General features: G+C 51.8%; 1 protein-coding gene across 20 annotated transcripts in view; it reads right to left on the bottom strand.

Annotated features, from left to right (window-relative positions):
- Positions 1 to 16,788, bottom strand: part of Mcf2l (MCF.2 cell line derived transforming sequence like) — a 102,038-nt gene that overhangs the window by 20,363 nt on the left and 64,887 nt on the right. For all 20 annotated transcript variants that reach the window (XM_075986183.1, XM_075986188.1, XM_075986184.1 and 17 more), the window contains 8 exons: positions 7,645 to 7,764; positions 4,762 to 4,878; positions 4,081 to 4,230; positions 3,043 to 3,167; positions 1,524 to 1,638; positions 1,217 to 1,336; positions 641 to 832; positions 16 to 207 (listed from right to left, as the gene is read on the bottom strand). In XM_075986183.1, the coding sequence (XP_075842298.1) occupies positions 16 to 207; positions 641 to 832; positions 1,217 to 1,336; positions 1,524 to 1,638; positions 3,043 to 3,167; positions 4,081 to 4,230; positions 4,762 to 4,878; positions 7,645 to 7,764 (1,131 nt within the window). The remainder of the gene's footprint in view (positions 1 to 15; positions 208 to 640; positions 833 to 1,216; positions 1,337 to 1,523; positions 1,639 to 3,042; positions 3,168 to 4,080; positions 4,231 to 4,761; positions 4,879 to 7,644; positions 7,765 to 16,788) is intronic.

Here is a 16,788-nt window from a genome sequence, read left to right as displayed (position 1 = left end):
CCATGCTGGCATTACCAGAAGGTCCTGGTTGAGGATGCATTCATATTCTTTGTAAATCTTATTGAGCTCCTGAATCTTGTTCTCTGCGCCAGTCTCCAAAAACTTCTCGATTTCCTGGAGGGCGGCCTCGGCGCCATCCTGGGACTGGCATTTGTCCACAGGCTGTGAGGCCAGCAGGAAGATGCCCTCGTCACACCACTTCATGGACTGGAAACAAAGAAAGGCTGTCAGCATCAGGACCTGCGGCACCGTCCTTCGCCAGTGTGGCTGCCTGCTGGAGCTGTGTGCTTCCCGTTCCTGCCTCCTGACTGATGGTGCTCTCAGGATAGGAGGCTCTCTGCCACCAAGACAAACAGTACCCAGAGGGAACATGAGTCTGCAAAACTGAGTGGGCTTCTGGGCCGAACTTTCCATAGGACTAACAGGAAGCCTAAGCTGAGGTTGCTCCTAAGAAATTATTGCTAGAACAAGCGAGTGTGTGAGGACCAGTGCTCTAAGCGGACAAGACAGAGGATGCAGAAGGGGAGGGCGCTCTGGCTGTCCTCTTGGTGACTCTGATCAGCTCAGCCACCCCCTTGCTGGTAAGTGACAACAGCTGGTTTGGCCCATTAGCTCAGAGAAGTGCAGCTGGGTTTCCTACCATCTCCAGGAGGCTGTGCAGCTCCAAGGACTTGCTGAGAAGGGCCCTCCTCCTGGTGATCTCGGAGGCGAAGTGGTCACAGAGGTGCTGGAGCTCCTCACACTTGGGGTGGATGGAGTCCACGGCGTAGTGTTTGTTCTCAATCAGCTGCTGGCCTTCCAGCGACAGAGCTCGGGCCCTGTCCACAGCCACCTGCACAATGTGTCAAGATAGCAGTTTAGTCCTACGTGGAGAGACAAATGGGGTAATAGTCCTATGGGTGTCGGACTGGAAGTGGGCGATGGACATGGAGTTCGTGGACTGTTATGGCTGACTGAGGTCACCAAATCCTTGAGCCAGTCTGAGGCCAAATTTCCGAAGGTCAGGATGGTATTGGGTTGGCCTGATCTAGAGTAAGCACAGATAATAAGGAGAGATCTAGACAAAGGGGCTGTGTCAGACAGGATGCGTGTCTGAGTGGAGGAGGGCACTTTGGGGTCTCGCACACTGCCCGTGGTACCCCTCAGGTGCCACAGGAGCTTATGTCCTATTCCCTCTGCTGTGACTACCCCCCTTCCACCCATGCCGGACTCTCACACTGGACTTCTCCTCAAAGCTGGTCAAGTCCTTCAGGAGGTGCTGCACGTGTGCCAGGCTGTTGCCAACGTCAGTGAAGGCGGCTATCTTCTGGGACATGGAATCCAAGGTAGTTTTGACCTGAGGCAGAGGAAGACTGACTTGGAGCACCTGTGTCTCATTCAGGAGAGGAAGCGTTGGGATCCCCGACAGCAGCGAGCTGAGGGGGGCCATCAGGGCTCAGTCAAAGTTCTCAGGCCTACAGACAGACCCACCATCCTCACTTCCTGAAAGACGGCATCCCACACCTCGCGGCCCAGCCACTCACCTCCCGGAAACCTTGCTCAAAATGCCGCAGCTGCAGGCACTGTTCCAGCTTCTGTTGATGCTTTGCCCAGAACTCATCGAAGGCAGCCTCAGTTTCGTTCAGCTGGGCCAGGAGCCTGAGCGAGAAAGGAAGAGGGGACAGAGTAAGGGAGACTGTGACTCCCAGGGTGCTTTCTCCCTGACAAGCTTTCCTGTGATGTCTTGGCTTTGTCGCTGACTCCTAGGGTCCTCAGTTCAGAGACACAAGGGAGATGCACTTCAGACAAGATCGCAAGCTCCCCAAGCTGTGTTACACAGAACTCTGTTTGCTAATGCATGTGCTCACACGTGTGTGTGTGTGCGTGCGTGCATGTGTGTGTGTGTGTGTGTGTACCAGGGGTTGACACCAGGTATCTTCTTCAGTTGTTTTTCATCTTGTTATTTGCGACAGGGTCTCTCGCTGAAGCTGGAGCTGGCCAATTCTGCTAGAACAGCTGGCCAGTGGGCTCCAGGAATCTGCCTGTCTCCACCTCCACAGTACTGGCAAATATGAGCAGGCTATTTTACTGAGAACCCTAACTCAGGTTTTCATATTTGCATGGCAAGCGTGATCAATTTTTGAAAGGCCACTGGGTTTACTGCTGACCACCTAGGCCAGGGTGCAATCTGCTGTCCAGCTCTAGAGCTGGTGTCTGCCACCCTCACTCTTACCCCAGGATTACTGCTTGCTAAGGGACTCTAAATAGAAGCAAGCAGCACCGCCTTACCCATCCCTTCTTCTAGTGTTGGTGGAGTTGATAAATTCCCCAGGGTAGACCTGCCTAGATCTCCTGCTAGTGAGCCTTGGTGCCCTACCATGTGCCTTGGTGCCCACGCTCCCAATACAACATGCCAGCTGTGCATACAGCCATGGCCCATGTGGGAGACAACCATGTGGAAGCCAAGAGCCAAGAGCCTGGCTGCCTATTGTTGGGTTTCTGGGCAAGTTCTGTCCACACAGGTGCTCCGAGTCTGTCCTGTAGGTGGGAACGGCAGCCATCTAGCCTGCAGCATGGGGAGGATATAAAGCCATGAGGCATGTGGGGCTCTAGATATGCCAAAGCACTGGGGAGCACCAACAGACACTGACTGATGGCACTGTCCTGTGCTCTGCTATAAACACGGGGAACTAGTGAGAAATACAGACAGGATCCTTTATTGCGAGCATAAGATGCATGCACAAGGCTGGAACACAGGTACCTGAGCCGCTCTCCAGCCTACAATGACTCACTGGGGATATAGGAGCCATATAAGTATATGTATAAGGGGCTGCTGCTGCTTGCCCAGCGTTTTCCTGTCTGTGAGACTGTCTGTTCTCCATTCCCGTCCCCTTTATCATGGGTGCTGGGGTCCACTCCAAGCCCAAGAGGGAAATGAGCCAGAAGGCTAGCTGCTGGGATCTGTTGCAACAACCTTGGGTATTAGTCTAATGCCTTCACAATGGCTGTGTATCTGCAGAAGTCAGGCCAGGGCAAGGTAGGGCAGGAGGGTGCAGGCCTTACCTCTGCACAGTGGCCTGATTGTCCAGCTGGTCCTGGTTCACGCTGTGGGACGTGCTCTCCGCCAGTGGCTCCCTAAGGCTCTCAAGGATGCTGTTCCCCTCCTTCAGCGCCAACTGAAGATCATCCTGCAGAGAGAGTGCACACAGGGCCTGTAGTGCAGCCAGCTAGCTGGGCTCAGGTCTCGATGCTGAGTAAGTGGGGACAGCCTGGGATGGGGGTACGATGCCCTGTGGGTGCAAACTGACCCTTCTGTCTGACCATAGAGTGCATTGAAAACTGCCAGCTGTATATGTGTACTGCACACATATATGAGATTCTCAAAGAATTAAATCATATACATATATAAACTGCCACACTCCTGCTTGCTGCCGCAAAGCTAGGATTACAGGACACTCAGGACACGGGAATAAGGTCAAAAGGAAACTGGAAACTAGGCTTTCTAACCACCCCTCTCCTGGAGTTGGCCCTGCTGGACAGGCAAAAATCCGTTTCTAAGGAGTGGGTGACACACATGGCAGAGATGAAGCACCACCCTTAGGACACACAGTAGCCACCCAAACCCCGCTGTCAATGCCACCGGTAATGCAGATATCTGCGGCACGTGATGGAGAGTGTCTCTGCCCTAGAGAGCCATGTGAGTTGGTGGCACAATGGTGCTGGGAGCAGCAAATTCAACCATAACCTCACCAGTCACTGGTGAGAGGAACCAGGGTGGAGACCCTGTCTGGTTACACTGGAGCTGTTCCCCGTCCCCCCACCTCCCACAGTGCACAGCCATCGGCAACTGCTCTGGTCTTGGTTTTAGAGACACTGGAACCCTTTGGGGTTTCTGGGCTGAGGGGTGCCGCCCATGGACACAACACATTTTAACAGGGCTCACTTCTGGAGCTTTGAAAAGCAGTTACGGTCAGTTCTCAGTATCTCCAGCGTCTCAGAGACTTGCTTGCCCCTGGCCTTCCCGTGTGGTAACTCACCTGACATCTTGCCTCTAGTATCGCATTTCCCTGCTCAGAACCCGGGCCCCTGAATGGTACCCACCTTCGCCTTCGCCTTCTTCTCTGTGTGAACGCTGAGCACCAAGCTGGTTGACTGGACGTCGTTCGGCAGTTCTGTCTCCGCCAGCTCAGTCCCAAAGGTCTGCAGCATCTGGGCTGTCTGCTTCACCATCAGGGCAAAGCTTTCGATTGCCTTGGGAGAAGAGAGAAGACAGTCACAGAATCCTGCACACAGCCCGCGGCCTGCAGCCCTGAAAGCTGATACCATGACTGTCGTTGGAAACGAGAGAGTGGCCCCCAAGTCCTGTGGACACAGTGTGCCAGCAAATACCTTCCCAGGAGTGCCTCAACCTTGGGCTTCTCTCAGAAACGTACCAGGAAGGCTTTGGAAATGTCCCTGCCACCCAGGGTCATTCTCGGCTCTGGGTCTCTGTCTCCACCTCCTAGTTAGGAGACTTGTGAGTGTTGGAAACCACAACGACATAGGGCTTGGTAGGTTTTTTTTTTTCTTCTTCTTCTCCAAGCCCAGAAAGCCACGCCTGGGGTTATTACTCATGCTATTTCTTTACAATGACTAAGGTCTACTGGGACCATCTCCTCATTCTTGGGGAAGAAACTTCAGTGAGCATGTATTTTAAAAGGCAGTGTTGTCATGTGAAAAGAATTCCGCTGGGTTAACTATGAACTAGTGAGAATATGGTGACACAGCACCGGGTCCACTCACTGTGCGGTGGCACAGCCACTTGGAGTGGCAGTAGTCCAGGGTCCCCCCGAGGTCCTCGGTCAGCTGTGACTTGTCAATGTAGCCGTGTAATTCTGGCACTGAGCCTAGCATCATGACCTGTGAGAGAGAGGGGATCATCACCAGGCAGCTTGCCCTGGACTCCAACATAGCTCTGGCTTCCTTGTCTACACGACAGGCATGTTATGACGACTCTCACTGGGTGATGGTGAGGACCCAGTGAGGTCACTGGGCATGAGCAAACCCTGCATAGGTGGTACAATGGCTGTCAGCACCTTCTCTGACGAGGGGAGCTGGGTATGAGGAGGAAATAGAGCTCTGCTTCCTAAGAAGCCAGTTTGTGCTTGCTCCTGATGAGAACACGACAAACATCCTTTTAGGTACTGGTGACGATCAATTTAGCACTTCCCATCTCCTCAGACTGACTGACAACTCTGAAGAGGTTCTACTTGGTGTGGTAGCAGCGGCGAGCCAGCCTCTTCCTGCATGGCTCGATTTCATCTTTCTCTTGTCATTTTGAAGGCTATTCTGCCCATGTGTTTTAGATAAAAATATAGACTTTTCTTTGTAAGCTGCCAGAGAGATACTCAGAGCGGTCTTCCAGAGGCTGGGTGCAGATGTCATCTGATGCCATGACATATATTATTCAACACTGAGATGAGGTGGGGGCTCATCTGGAGACGACTTGGCTTGTTACAATGGAGGAAATGCTCCTGGTGGCTGCTGGGCAGAAGTCAGGGTTGCTGGGAACCCTCCCACCCATGGGTTGGCCACCAGCAAGGAACTAACTATTCACACTGCCGAGAAGCAGTATGATGCTAAGTCCTGACCGAAGGTAAAGAAGTGTCAGGCTCTCAGTCTGAGCTAGGAAACAGTTCTCACAGAACTGTCCCATTTTCTCTTGGTTCTTCTAATAAATTTTTCCACATGCTGTCAAACAACCTTGGCTCATGGCCAGTAAGCCAAAGAAGGATTAGGTGATCCAAGGAAGCATGCCACCTCCTTCCTTAACCTTAGTACTGGGGCATGTGTGTGCACACACGCATGCGTATTTGTGTGTGTGTGTGTGTGTGCGCGCACACGTGTGCATGTGCTATGCATTTCCTACTGCAGCAGAGAAGCCTAGGAGCCCAAGCATGCTCCTAGAGAGCTCCCTTGCCTGAGGTCAGTACAGTGGAGAAGCATCAGAGACTTTCTAAAAGTCCTTCGCTAATTCTTGAATTTATCTAAGATTGGTCTGTGAGCTCGCAGGTGCCATAACAGTTTCTGGAGACCTGTTTTTGACACCTATTAACATAATACTACAGAAGAGTTTATAAAAGAGACCATACACCATCATAGATGACCTCAACCTTATCTCCCATGATGCTTAGAGGCAAGGAAAGCTGTTATTAGTGCGGTTCACTTGCTGGAGGTGGAGAAGGGCCTGGCGCCTTGAGGTCAACCGATCATAAGAGGGAGGGATGCATTGTTACTACAAGCATCCGCAGGACTTGGGGCAAGAGTCAGGGACACAACTCCCATGTCTAGTTTTGGATCGGGACTCGAACCTCTAGCTGGGTGAGTGATTGCCCTGGGTGGTTCTGCCCTTAACTAGGTCTAAGAAATGGGCTGTCCAGAAAGAGATGCCTCAAGACATGAGGTGCAGTATCTTCCCACAGACCTAGGGGCCATATGCTTAGATCTACCAAGATGTGACTCTCAGAGTCACAGTAGCCTCTGAGGCCTTGGGCCACGTCTCTGATTCTCAAGGAAGACTGCTGTGGAGACAGGATTGAGTGTAGGAACCCAGGCTACACTGTTTCTGTTTTGCTCAGAGAAGGGTTCTAGCCTGTTTGGGGCAGAGGACAGGTATTGATCATGGGGGATGGGCAGTGGCTTTAGACAGTATGGAATGAGGGTATGTGCCACCTAAATACTGAGACACAGCAGACAGTACTATGGACAGCTAACCAGCCCAGATTCTTCCATTTCCAAAAGCAAGGGTGTCACTGCAGAGGAATCCCACAGCCTGGCGATGGCCCTGGTGTTCCTGTTCTCTTTGTGAAAAAGAAATGAACTCACAGGGCTGTTCTCTGGCAACTCCTGGGTGCACAGGTCATGGCCGAGCTCCACTGACTGTGGAGTGTGAGCATTCAGGAACTCTATAGAGTCTTGGTTTTGTCTTCTTTTTCTTTTTTGGTTTTTCGAGACAGGGTTTCTCTGTGTAACAGCCCTAGCTGTCCTGGAACTAGCTCTTGTAGACCAAGCTAGCCTCAAACTCACAGAGATCCATTTGTTTCTGCCTCCCAAGTGCTGGGATTAAAGACGTGCACCACGGCTACCCAGCAGTCTTGGTTTTTGAGGGGAAGTAGAATCAAGATTAGGGTCCTTTCTCTGGAGATGATAGGAAGGGACTGACCCGTGCTGGCTGGAGACATGGCTATAAGGTAGGGACTACCTGCTGGGTTGTTCCTGGCTGAGGTCCAGCACCTGTGTGGCTGGCAGCTGAAGCTCCACCTAAGGACTCAGAAGATACTCATGTTTTCTTCATTTTTCCTTGAAACATTTGGGGTGTGCTGTGAACTAGTGTAGGACTGTCCCATGACTTACAGCATTCTGACAGAGCTATCCCAGGGGACCCATCCAAGGCAGTGGCCTTGCATGTATAGACCACTAGTTGGGGCAAGGCAGGACTTAGGGAAGGCAAACGCATAGAGCTTCTGCCACCAGAACACAGGGAAGTGTAACTTCTGTGAAGATCGAGTGGGACTATACTTATGACCACAGAATGGCAGTAACTCCCTAAGAGTTTGCCATGCTCCAAGAATGCTCTTCCACTTGGTTCTGCTGACGCAGAACCAAAGGCACAGGCTCAGCACTCACCGGCACTTTCATCTTAAAGTCATCTCTGTTGAACTTGAAGGCGATGTCTGAGAGAGTCCTCTGGAAAAACCCCGTGGGCCGGAGAACAAGGACGAGCTGCAGGTTTGCTGGGAAAGACGCCTGCGAAACAGAAGGAGGGCTTGGAGCATTTGCTATGAGCGGCCCAGGCCATGGAACGGACCAGCTGCTGCAGCTAATGGTGGGCATCTGGGGGATGCTGCTGCTTAAAACTGAACAGCCGGAAGCATATTCTAGTTGTCAAGGGTTAAGTGAGGGTCTTCTGCTCATTCCAGTATCAGGGTCTTCCCACACGTAAGGCACCTGCATCACAGACTTAAGTTTCTGTTGTTCAAGCCACCCTGTCTACAGCACCTTGTCACTTCAGCCACAGGGCACTATGGACTTATTAAAGAAAAAAGCAAGAAAATACGTTTGTGGAGCGGCTGAAACCAAGATCCATATAAACTTGCCCAGCACGCGCATGCAAATGCATACCCTTGGATAGTTAGGATTTTTGTGTTTGGTTATTCCTTTGCTTCTTGCGAGGTGTTTGATCTTGGGTAAGTTACTGCCTCCATTTTTCCTATTTGTGAAGTGGGAAGTGAAGCCGATGCCTGCCTCATTCCACAGGATGAGGGAGTGAGTCCAGTCATGTGGTACCCACAGCTGAGCTCCCACCCGGGACAGCGCGCATCAGCATCCATCACTCGCAGCCGGCCTCCCACTGGCCTTGCCCTGGAAGAAAATCTGTTGAACCCCGTGCCCTTGGTCCTCACAGGACCTTCAACATGGTGATGTTCACATCACCTGCTATGTCACTTTTGGTCAGAGGCATGCTGAGAGACAGGGGCCTGGTCAGGGCTCTTCCTGAGTGGATAAGGGAACAGGGTGCTGGGAACCGTTGAGGGCCCTGCTGTGGGCCACACCCTCCCACTCATGCTCTTGTCCTGGTGACCAGGCTGCCCTCGGCCCTGCCATGGCAAGGATGCTGAGACATGCCGCTGTCCACAGCCTGATGCTCTGTGTGCGTAAGGTGTGCCCAGTGCGCATCAGAGGATATGCCATAGCCAAGCCAGTAATCGGGCTTTGTCACTGGTGCCCTGGGAGAGGGTGAGTGCTCAGACCAAGGACAGAACATAGCCCTGCAAAGGCAAAAGCTGAGGGCAGATTCTGGGCTACTTAACACAAGGACTTCCAGACTTGTCCCCTTTGTGAAATTGGACACCACTATTTAAGGAAGCACTGTCAGGGCAGGCAGCTTTATTGGGGTGACAATGAGTCATGCTTCTGTAAACTTCAATTAGCTTTGTCACCCAGACTCACACCTCCCAGAAGACTGGTTCTGTAGGGCAGGCTAATGCTTGGACCCTTAAAAGATCAACAACACCTGCACCTTGTAATAGATACAAGGCTCCTCCGGTGAGGTGCCCTGCCACTGGCCAGAGGTGACCTTCAGTCTCACAGGAAGCCATTTTCTTTTCCTTAAGCTGTTTTAGTTTCTGTTAAGCTACTGAATTTTCATATTAAATAGTTGTATAAAAATTAAAAGAAATGCAAGCCATGTGGGAGAGGTTTTTAAGGATGCGCGCAAACACATCAGCAGTAAAGTAAATATTCTCTGCTATAGAACCAACCACTTGCGTTTAAAACTGCGGAAAGGCTAAAATAAAACCTTCACTTCTAAAACAGGTTAGACAGATGAGAATTTGATATTGGTGTTTTGTAAAATACTCAATTATTGTGAACTGTGAAACGACAGTAAGTTTTTATCTAACAGAAATATCATTCATTTTCCATTGTGAGGTGTGCCCAGCCTGATGCTCTGTGCACGTGAGGTGTGCCCAGCCTGATGCTCTGTGTGCACGTGAGGTGTGCCCAGCCTGATGCTCTGTGCACGTGAGGTGTGCCCAGCCTGATGCTCTGTGTGCACGTGAGGTGTGCCCAGCCTGATGCTCTGTGTGCACGTGAGGTGTGCCCAGCCTGATGCTCTGTGTGCACGTGAGGTGTGCCCAGCCTGATGCTCTGTGTGCACGTGAGGTGTGCCCAGCCTGATGCTCTGTGTGCACGTGAGGTGTGCCCAGCCTGATGCTCTGTGTGCACGTGAGGTGTGCCCAGCCTGATGCTCTGTGTGCACGTGAGGTGTGCCCAGCCTGATGCTCTGTGTGCACGTGATGTGTGCCCAGCCTGATGCTCTGTGTGCACGTGAGGTGTGCCCAGCCTGATGCTCTGTGTGCACGTGAGGTGTGCCCAGCCTGATGCTCTGTGCACGTGAGGTGTGCCCAGCCTGATGCTCTGTGTGCACGTGAGGTGTGCCCAGCCTGATGCTCTGTGTGCACGTGAGGTGTGCCCAGCCTGATGCTCTGTGTGCACGTGAGGTGTGCCCAGCCTGATGCTCTGTGTGCACGTGAGGTGTGCCCAGCCTGATGCTCTGTGTGCACGTGAGGTGTGCCCAGCCTGATGCTCTGTGTGCACGTGAGGTGTGCCCAGCCTGATGCACTCTTGTCTGACAGCACCCAACAAAAAAAAAGTTAATGTGAACATAAAAAAGTTTGTATCTTAGTGTTAACCAGCCAGAAAACCCTGAGCCTGAGTCTGAGGATCCTCTCCAGAAGCTAAGCACTGGCTGCAGCACCTATGATGAGGGTTCACAGACACCAGCCAAAGGAGCATGCATGAAACCAATGTTAATGAATCCCAAGGCCTTCTGGGCCTGAGATCTCAGGGTGGGTCGGCATCACCATGCCACCCAGCTGTGCTTCCCACAGGTGACATGCAGCACATCCTCAGGGACTTGAGATCAGTAAGACCTGGGAAAACAAACACATGTGATGTGGGAGTGATTTCTTTCTAATCTGTTGCTTTCATTGGTTAATTAATAAAGAAATTGCCTAGGCCCATTTGATAGGCCAACCCTTAGATGGATGGAATAAACAGAACAGAATGCCGAAAGAAAGAAGCTGAGTCAATAAATCTCCATGATTCTCCCACCCTACACGGACACAGATTAAGATCTTCCCTGATAAGCCACCTCATGGGCTACACAGATTATTAAAAATAAATTAGATAAATATATAAAAACTAACCAATAAAAACTAAAACTAATAGGCCAAACAATATTTAAAAAAATACAATTTCCATATAATTATTTCAAATATAAAACTATCCATAGAAACAACTGGGAGCTAAATGGCGGAACCCAGCCTGCCATTCATCAACACACATGGACCCTATTGCGCAAACTCAGGAGACATTATGTCGGGAGCTATGAAGAAAATGGGATAATATGATACTGTCAGGAGAGCAGCTGGCTCTCCTATCCCCACCCCACCTCAAGCGGGTGCCTGCACCTGTTCTTTCTGCTCTGCAGTCCAGAAGCTCCAGCTGGCTCTTGTCATAGCTCCCCTAGAGGGGGCAATGGGACTACAATGCTCACACTGGGAGTGGAAAGGCATTGTCCACCCTATTCTTCTCAGTTTGTAACCCCGATTTCTTTCAGCAGTGATGGAGCCCACACCTGCCCTGCAGGCAGAGTATTGAGTCATCTAATCGCCGCTGGGCAGGCACAGCCGAGTGGGAACCAGAAGGGGGGGGGGGACAACCCAACACCACCTGGCACAAGGCTACCCAGGGAAGACATTCACGAAACAACACCCCAGTACACCCTCAACATAGGTAAGAGTTGAAGAAATCCCATGGCTGCAGACACGGGCAGGAAGAGTATTGGGGAAGAGGCTGCTGGTGAGCCCCAGAGGATCACCATAGATAACATGACATGCTTGTCACAAACAGAGGAGGCACCTGCCAGCGGAGAAGTCAGGGACTTGACCTGATGGATACATGAGTGTCCTGTAGCCAACGCTAGAGGCTCCTGCTGCGGTGACTAGCTGAAGCTGGACACACACACACCAAGCTAAGGGTTTCTACAAAGCCCTGGCTTCCAGCTGTCACAAGTATCAACACCACAGGACCTAACATGAAACGCAAACTAACCGCTGAAGTGGCAAAACTGGATGTGCCCTTCCTGTCACCGACCTTGGATTTTAGTAGAAGACATAAAAAGCATTTCTGAGAGATGGGGAATCTGAAACCACAGTTCACTAGGAAATAAAGTTTCAATAATATACCCCGAGTTTACAGACAACTTTTACTGTCTCAGTGGTTGCAATAATGTTGGCATTACTTTGTCAGCGTGCATGACGGTCACACACAAGCACAGTGCTGTGTTCAGTGGACACACATGACAGTCACACACACCTGCACAGTGCTGTGTTCAGTGGACACACATGACGGTCACACACAAGCACAGTGCTGTGTTCAGTGGACACACATGACGGTCACACACACCTGCACAGTGCTGTGTTCAGTGGACACACATGACGGTCACACACCTGCACAGTGCTGTGTTCAGTGGACACACATGATGGTCACACACCTGCACAGTGCTGTGTTCAGTGGACACACATGACAGTCACACACACCTGCACAGTGCTGTGTTCAGTGGACACACATGACGGTCACACACCTGCACAGTGCTGTGTTCAGTGGACACACATGATGGTCACACACCTGCACAGTGCTGTGTTCAGTGGACACACATGACGGTCACACACCTGCACAGTGCTGTGTTCAGTGGACACACATGACGGTCACACACCTGCACAGTGCTGTGTTCAGTGGACACACATGACGGTCACACACACGTACAGTGCTGTGTTCAGTGGACACACATGACGGTCACACACCTGCACAGTGCTGTGTTCAGTGGACACACATGACGGTCACACACCTGCACAGTGCTGTGTTCAGTGGACACACATGACGGTCACACACACGTACAGTGCTGTGTTCAGTGGACACACATGACGGTCACACACCTGCACAGTGCTGTGTTCAGTGGACACACATGACGGTCACACACACGTACAGTGCTGTGTTCAGTGGACACACATGACGGTCACACACCTGCACAGTGCTGTGTTCAGTGGACACACATGACGGTCACACACACGTACAGTGCTGTGTTCAGTGGATACACAGCAGAGAATGTGTGGACAACTTATCACACTGGTGCAAACGTTCTCAAATGGTCTCAGCAAGCAGTGTGGTATGTATGATCAGGTGAGCCAGCCCATGTGTGTGTGTCACAGACATGCATGTACCTTTGCATGTGTGTTTATGTGCATCTGTGTGCACATATGTATGTGTGGGGGGGGCTGTATATCCAGGCACACATTTGTGTGTGCAAATGTGCCCATACATGGGTGCAGGTGGGTCTATTACATGTGTGTGCGTAAGTGTCCATGAACTGATATGTGTGCACACACACCTTTGCATGTGCCCATGTATGTGTGCACCTGTGTGCAAATCTCTTTATACAAACATCTTTTTTAATATTATTATTAAAAGTTCTCACCTCCTCCCTTCCCCCTTCCTCTCCTCCCTTCCCCCTCACCCTCCCTCTCCAGTCCAAAGAGCAGTCAGGGTTCCCTGCCCTGTGGGAAGTCCAAGGTCCTCCCCCCTCCATCCAGATCTAGGAAGGTGAGACTGTGTCTCAAAGAGTAAGGTGGAAAAGCACTTGAAGAAGATACGTGACCTTGAACTTTGGTCTCCTCACTCACTCATACATAATAAATACATTCTCTCTCACAGACAGGTTCATACATACACAGACACAGAATCAACTTCCTTGAGTAAAACATGCTAGAGCATATATCTAGTTTGAACTAGGCTACCTATGAGCACAAATGTGTACACTCCACGACAGTGCCCTCAATTGTAACACACCCACGAGACACACAGGCAGAAACACACAGTGTATGGTAGGGGACAGTGAGGTGTTGGCAGAGCTCCTAAAAGCATCTACTCAGGGGTTTGTATCCCTGTGAGGATGGCTCCTCAAAACTTGGAGCCAATTACTCATCAGTGAGGAGATGTCTCAGCTTGGGCCTGCCATCTCTGTCTTTGCTCAAGGATGGAGCCCAGGAACTCGGAGCGTTAACACACATGGGCAGATAGATGGACACACATTTTACTCTGGACAGAAGCACTGGGACTCTGACTTTAAGGAGACTGGGTTTTGGGCTCCTCCGGTTTCTTTCTTTTCTTTTCCCTTTTTTCATTTCTAAGCCAAAGTGAAGGCATCAGAAAAGAAAAAGATCACCCCGAAGGAGGAAACGCCAACTCACGAGGTAGCACAGATGGTGGCTAAGAATAGCAGCCATCCCGAGGCTTACATAAGTATGGCTCAGCAGGAGCCCAGGCGGCAGGAGGGAGAAGCCCCTTTGGCCTCCTTGCTTCTGTGGCACCCTGAGGTGGCACCCCCGAGTGGGCCTATTTGGATGGCCTCCTGGGGGCCTGGCTGGTTGTATCTGATGCTAAGCAGCAGTTTCCCTGATGTTACCTGGACAAGAAAACCTAGTGATTAGCAGAGCCCTAGTCTGGGTGTTGTGACCACAGCAGCTGCTTCTGGCCACACTCTAAAGCTAGGACCATGGAGGCTGTCTTGGTCTGCCCCCACAAGGATGTATAGTGTGTGGACAGGGCCTGGACGGCCTCCCCACACCCAGCTCCGTTCCCAGGAACAGACCCTACCGTACTCATACTGTGCCTCCTTGCCAGGTGACCCTGGCCAGGTGACCCTTGCCAGGTAACAGATGCCAGAGACTGAAAAGAGGACAGCTGAGCCCCTTGAACGGAGCCTCGTTTCCTAGTTTGTTACCCTTCCCTAGGCTTTGGCCAGTGAGGCTGAGACTGCACCCCTCATCATAAGAATAACCAGACTTTATCTCCTCCCAGAGACACACTTGACCCTCACTTCCTTCTTCCTGCCCCTGCCCTGGGCTATATTCACACACAAGCAGCAGCCCCTTCAGAGAGCCTCTCCAGGGGTCCTAGTCAGACAAGGTGGGCCCAGTCCTAGGACAGCAACAAACTGGCTTGTAGGTCCTGCCCACACTGCGGGATCTCAGTTCCTTCCTTCCTACACTGCCTGCCATCCCCAGTACCCTTGGGGCAACCTCTCCTCCTGAATTCCACTGTCCAGCCTGGCTGCACACTCCTGGATCACTTCCTTTGTTATTCGCACAGGCCTGGCGCAGGTCTGGCCCTACAGCAGCTGCTCAGAACACCTGCGGGGCATGCGTTACACCCTCAGTCACATCTCCTAATGAGAAAGCGCTAGTGATCAAAGAGGATTCACAGCAGCTTTGCTGGGATAAATGGCGACTTCTGCTACTTGCAGACTAACACCAGCAAGCGCTAAGAGACACAGGCAAAACACTTCCTCTTTTTTAGTGTAAGAGCCAGTGCATGCTATGGCAGTGTGCGCCTATGACTCCAGTGTGGGGGAGGCTGAGGTCAAGAGCCTTGACCCCACTCTGCTACAGATCCAGGCCCTGACTCAAAAACAGGCAATACCAACAGAGAAAACAAAGGACCGTGTGGACATAAAAGTCAAACTCTTTCCAAAGCAAAGCTTGAGAGATGAGTCAGCTCAGAAACCCACCTTGTTCTAAGCTCAGCTAGATTCATGCTCAGGGATTCAGACAACAGGAGCCCAGCCCATGCTGGGGTGTGAGCAGCAGCCATGCTGCGTGTGGGACAGGTTCAGAGGACTGCTTCAGTCTTAAAACATAATTTCTGTGTTTCCTGGAAAATACTTTGTATTTGGAAACGCACTGTCAAACCTGGGAGTAACCCACTAGATAAAACATGGACAGCTCAGTGGTTAAGGTTCCCAGGGCCCACGGGTTAGAAGAGAAAGCTGATCCCCGCTGGCTTCTGACCTCCACACACACGCCACAGCACGTGTGCCCAATAAGTTAATAAATGTAATTAAAAAAAAAACAACACATACCCCTGTGTGTGTGTGTGAGAGACAGTCTCACCGGACCAGGTGAGTACAGAGTACTGGTGACGTGTGCAAACCCACGCTCACGCTGGCCCCCCGTGTGCAAACCCACGCTCACGCTGGCCCCACGTGTGCAAATCCACGCTCACGCTGGCCCCATGTGTGCAAACCCATGCTCACGCTGGCCCCACGCAGGTGCACAGCTGTACCTCTGTGGAAGAAGTGAACCAGGAGCTGTGGAGAAAGGCGCCTCGGCTCTGAGTAGGTGTGAGCAAGAGTGAGTAAACGAGGCTGCCCAGGTGGCTGCTGGGTAGCGGCAGGGCAGGTAGAAGCATGTGAAGGAAGGTTCTGAGGACCTGGTCTCATCAGACCAGAAATCAGAGCCATCCTGACTCCTGCCACCCACATTGACAAAACTTGTTTCAATGGCTTCTCTTACACTGATGGAAGAGCTGGCGGCGGGTGGGGGGTGGGGGGTGGGGGGTGATGGTAGGGGCGGGGGGGGGGTGGGAGTGGGGGGGGATGGTGCTGCAATGCCAGGATGGATAGGAGCCTAGTGGCGTCAACCCAGGACTACTGATCCACTCCAAAGGCCCTGTCCTGGCAACAGGTCGACCTGGACCCTGCTACCGGATGTGGAGCAGCTGTCACAGCATCCTGTGCCACAGGCTGGAAACCTGGTGTGGACACAGTCACAGTTGAGGGAACACCAGCAGCACCTTCCAGACCCTGGGGCCAGGACTTATCTGTGTGATGGCCCTGTGTCTTGTGAGACCCCCACCAGGTGATCTTATTATTTCATCAATGGTGACAGGAAGACTAGGTGGAAACAGGGAGATGGGAGTTGCTCACTCGTAGGCACCCTGCAGAAGTGTACGAGGTGGTTACAGGATGGTATTCAGTGAGGGACAGGTTTGCACCCGGACTGTAGGCTGCAGGAGTCACCGTAGACACAGAGCCTCTAATTTATCTTAATGGGTTGCTTGCAGCCACCAATCCTCATCACAGCAGCCCCCAGGTGGGGGGAACCCAAAGTCAACAATGAATTTCTGACCCAGAGCAGGAGGCCAAAAGTTGAAACCATGGGATAGGTTGCCCGGAGACGTGAGGAGCAGTTAAACAGCCCCAGCCTAGAGCCACGGTGCTAGCAGACAGCCAAACTGTCAGTCCTTCACGACGCTATGGGTGACAGGTGGAGACGGCAAGTGTGGGTGAGCTTGTCTTGGAAGAAGGGGTCTGTGTTAAGTCTGTGGGTGGGGAGCAGCTGTGGAAATAAGATTTCCGCGGCCTCCGTC

The sequence above is a fragment of the Microtus pennsylvanicus genome, chromosome 9 (assembly GCF_037038515.1).
Source record: "Microtus pennsylvanicus isolate mMicPen1 chromosome 9, mMicPen1.hap1, whole genome shotgun sequence".
Taxonomy (NCBI): domain Eukaryota; kingdom Metazoa; phylum Chordata; class Mammalia; order Rodentia; family Cricetidae; genus Microtus; species Microtus pennsylvanicus.
The sequence above is the reverse complement of the archived record's forward strand: the minus strand, read 5'-3'. Positions and strand labels throughout refer to the sequence as shown.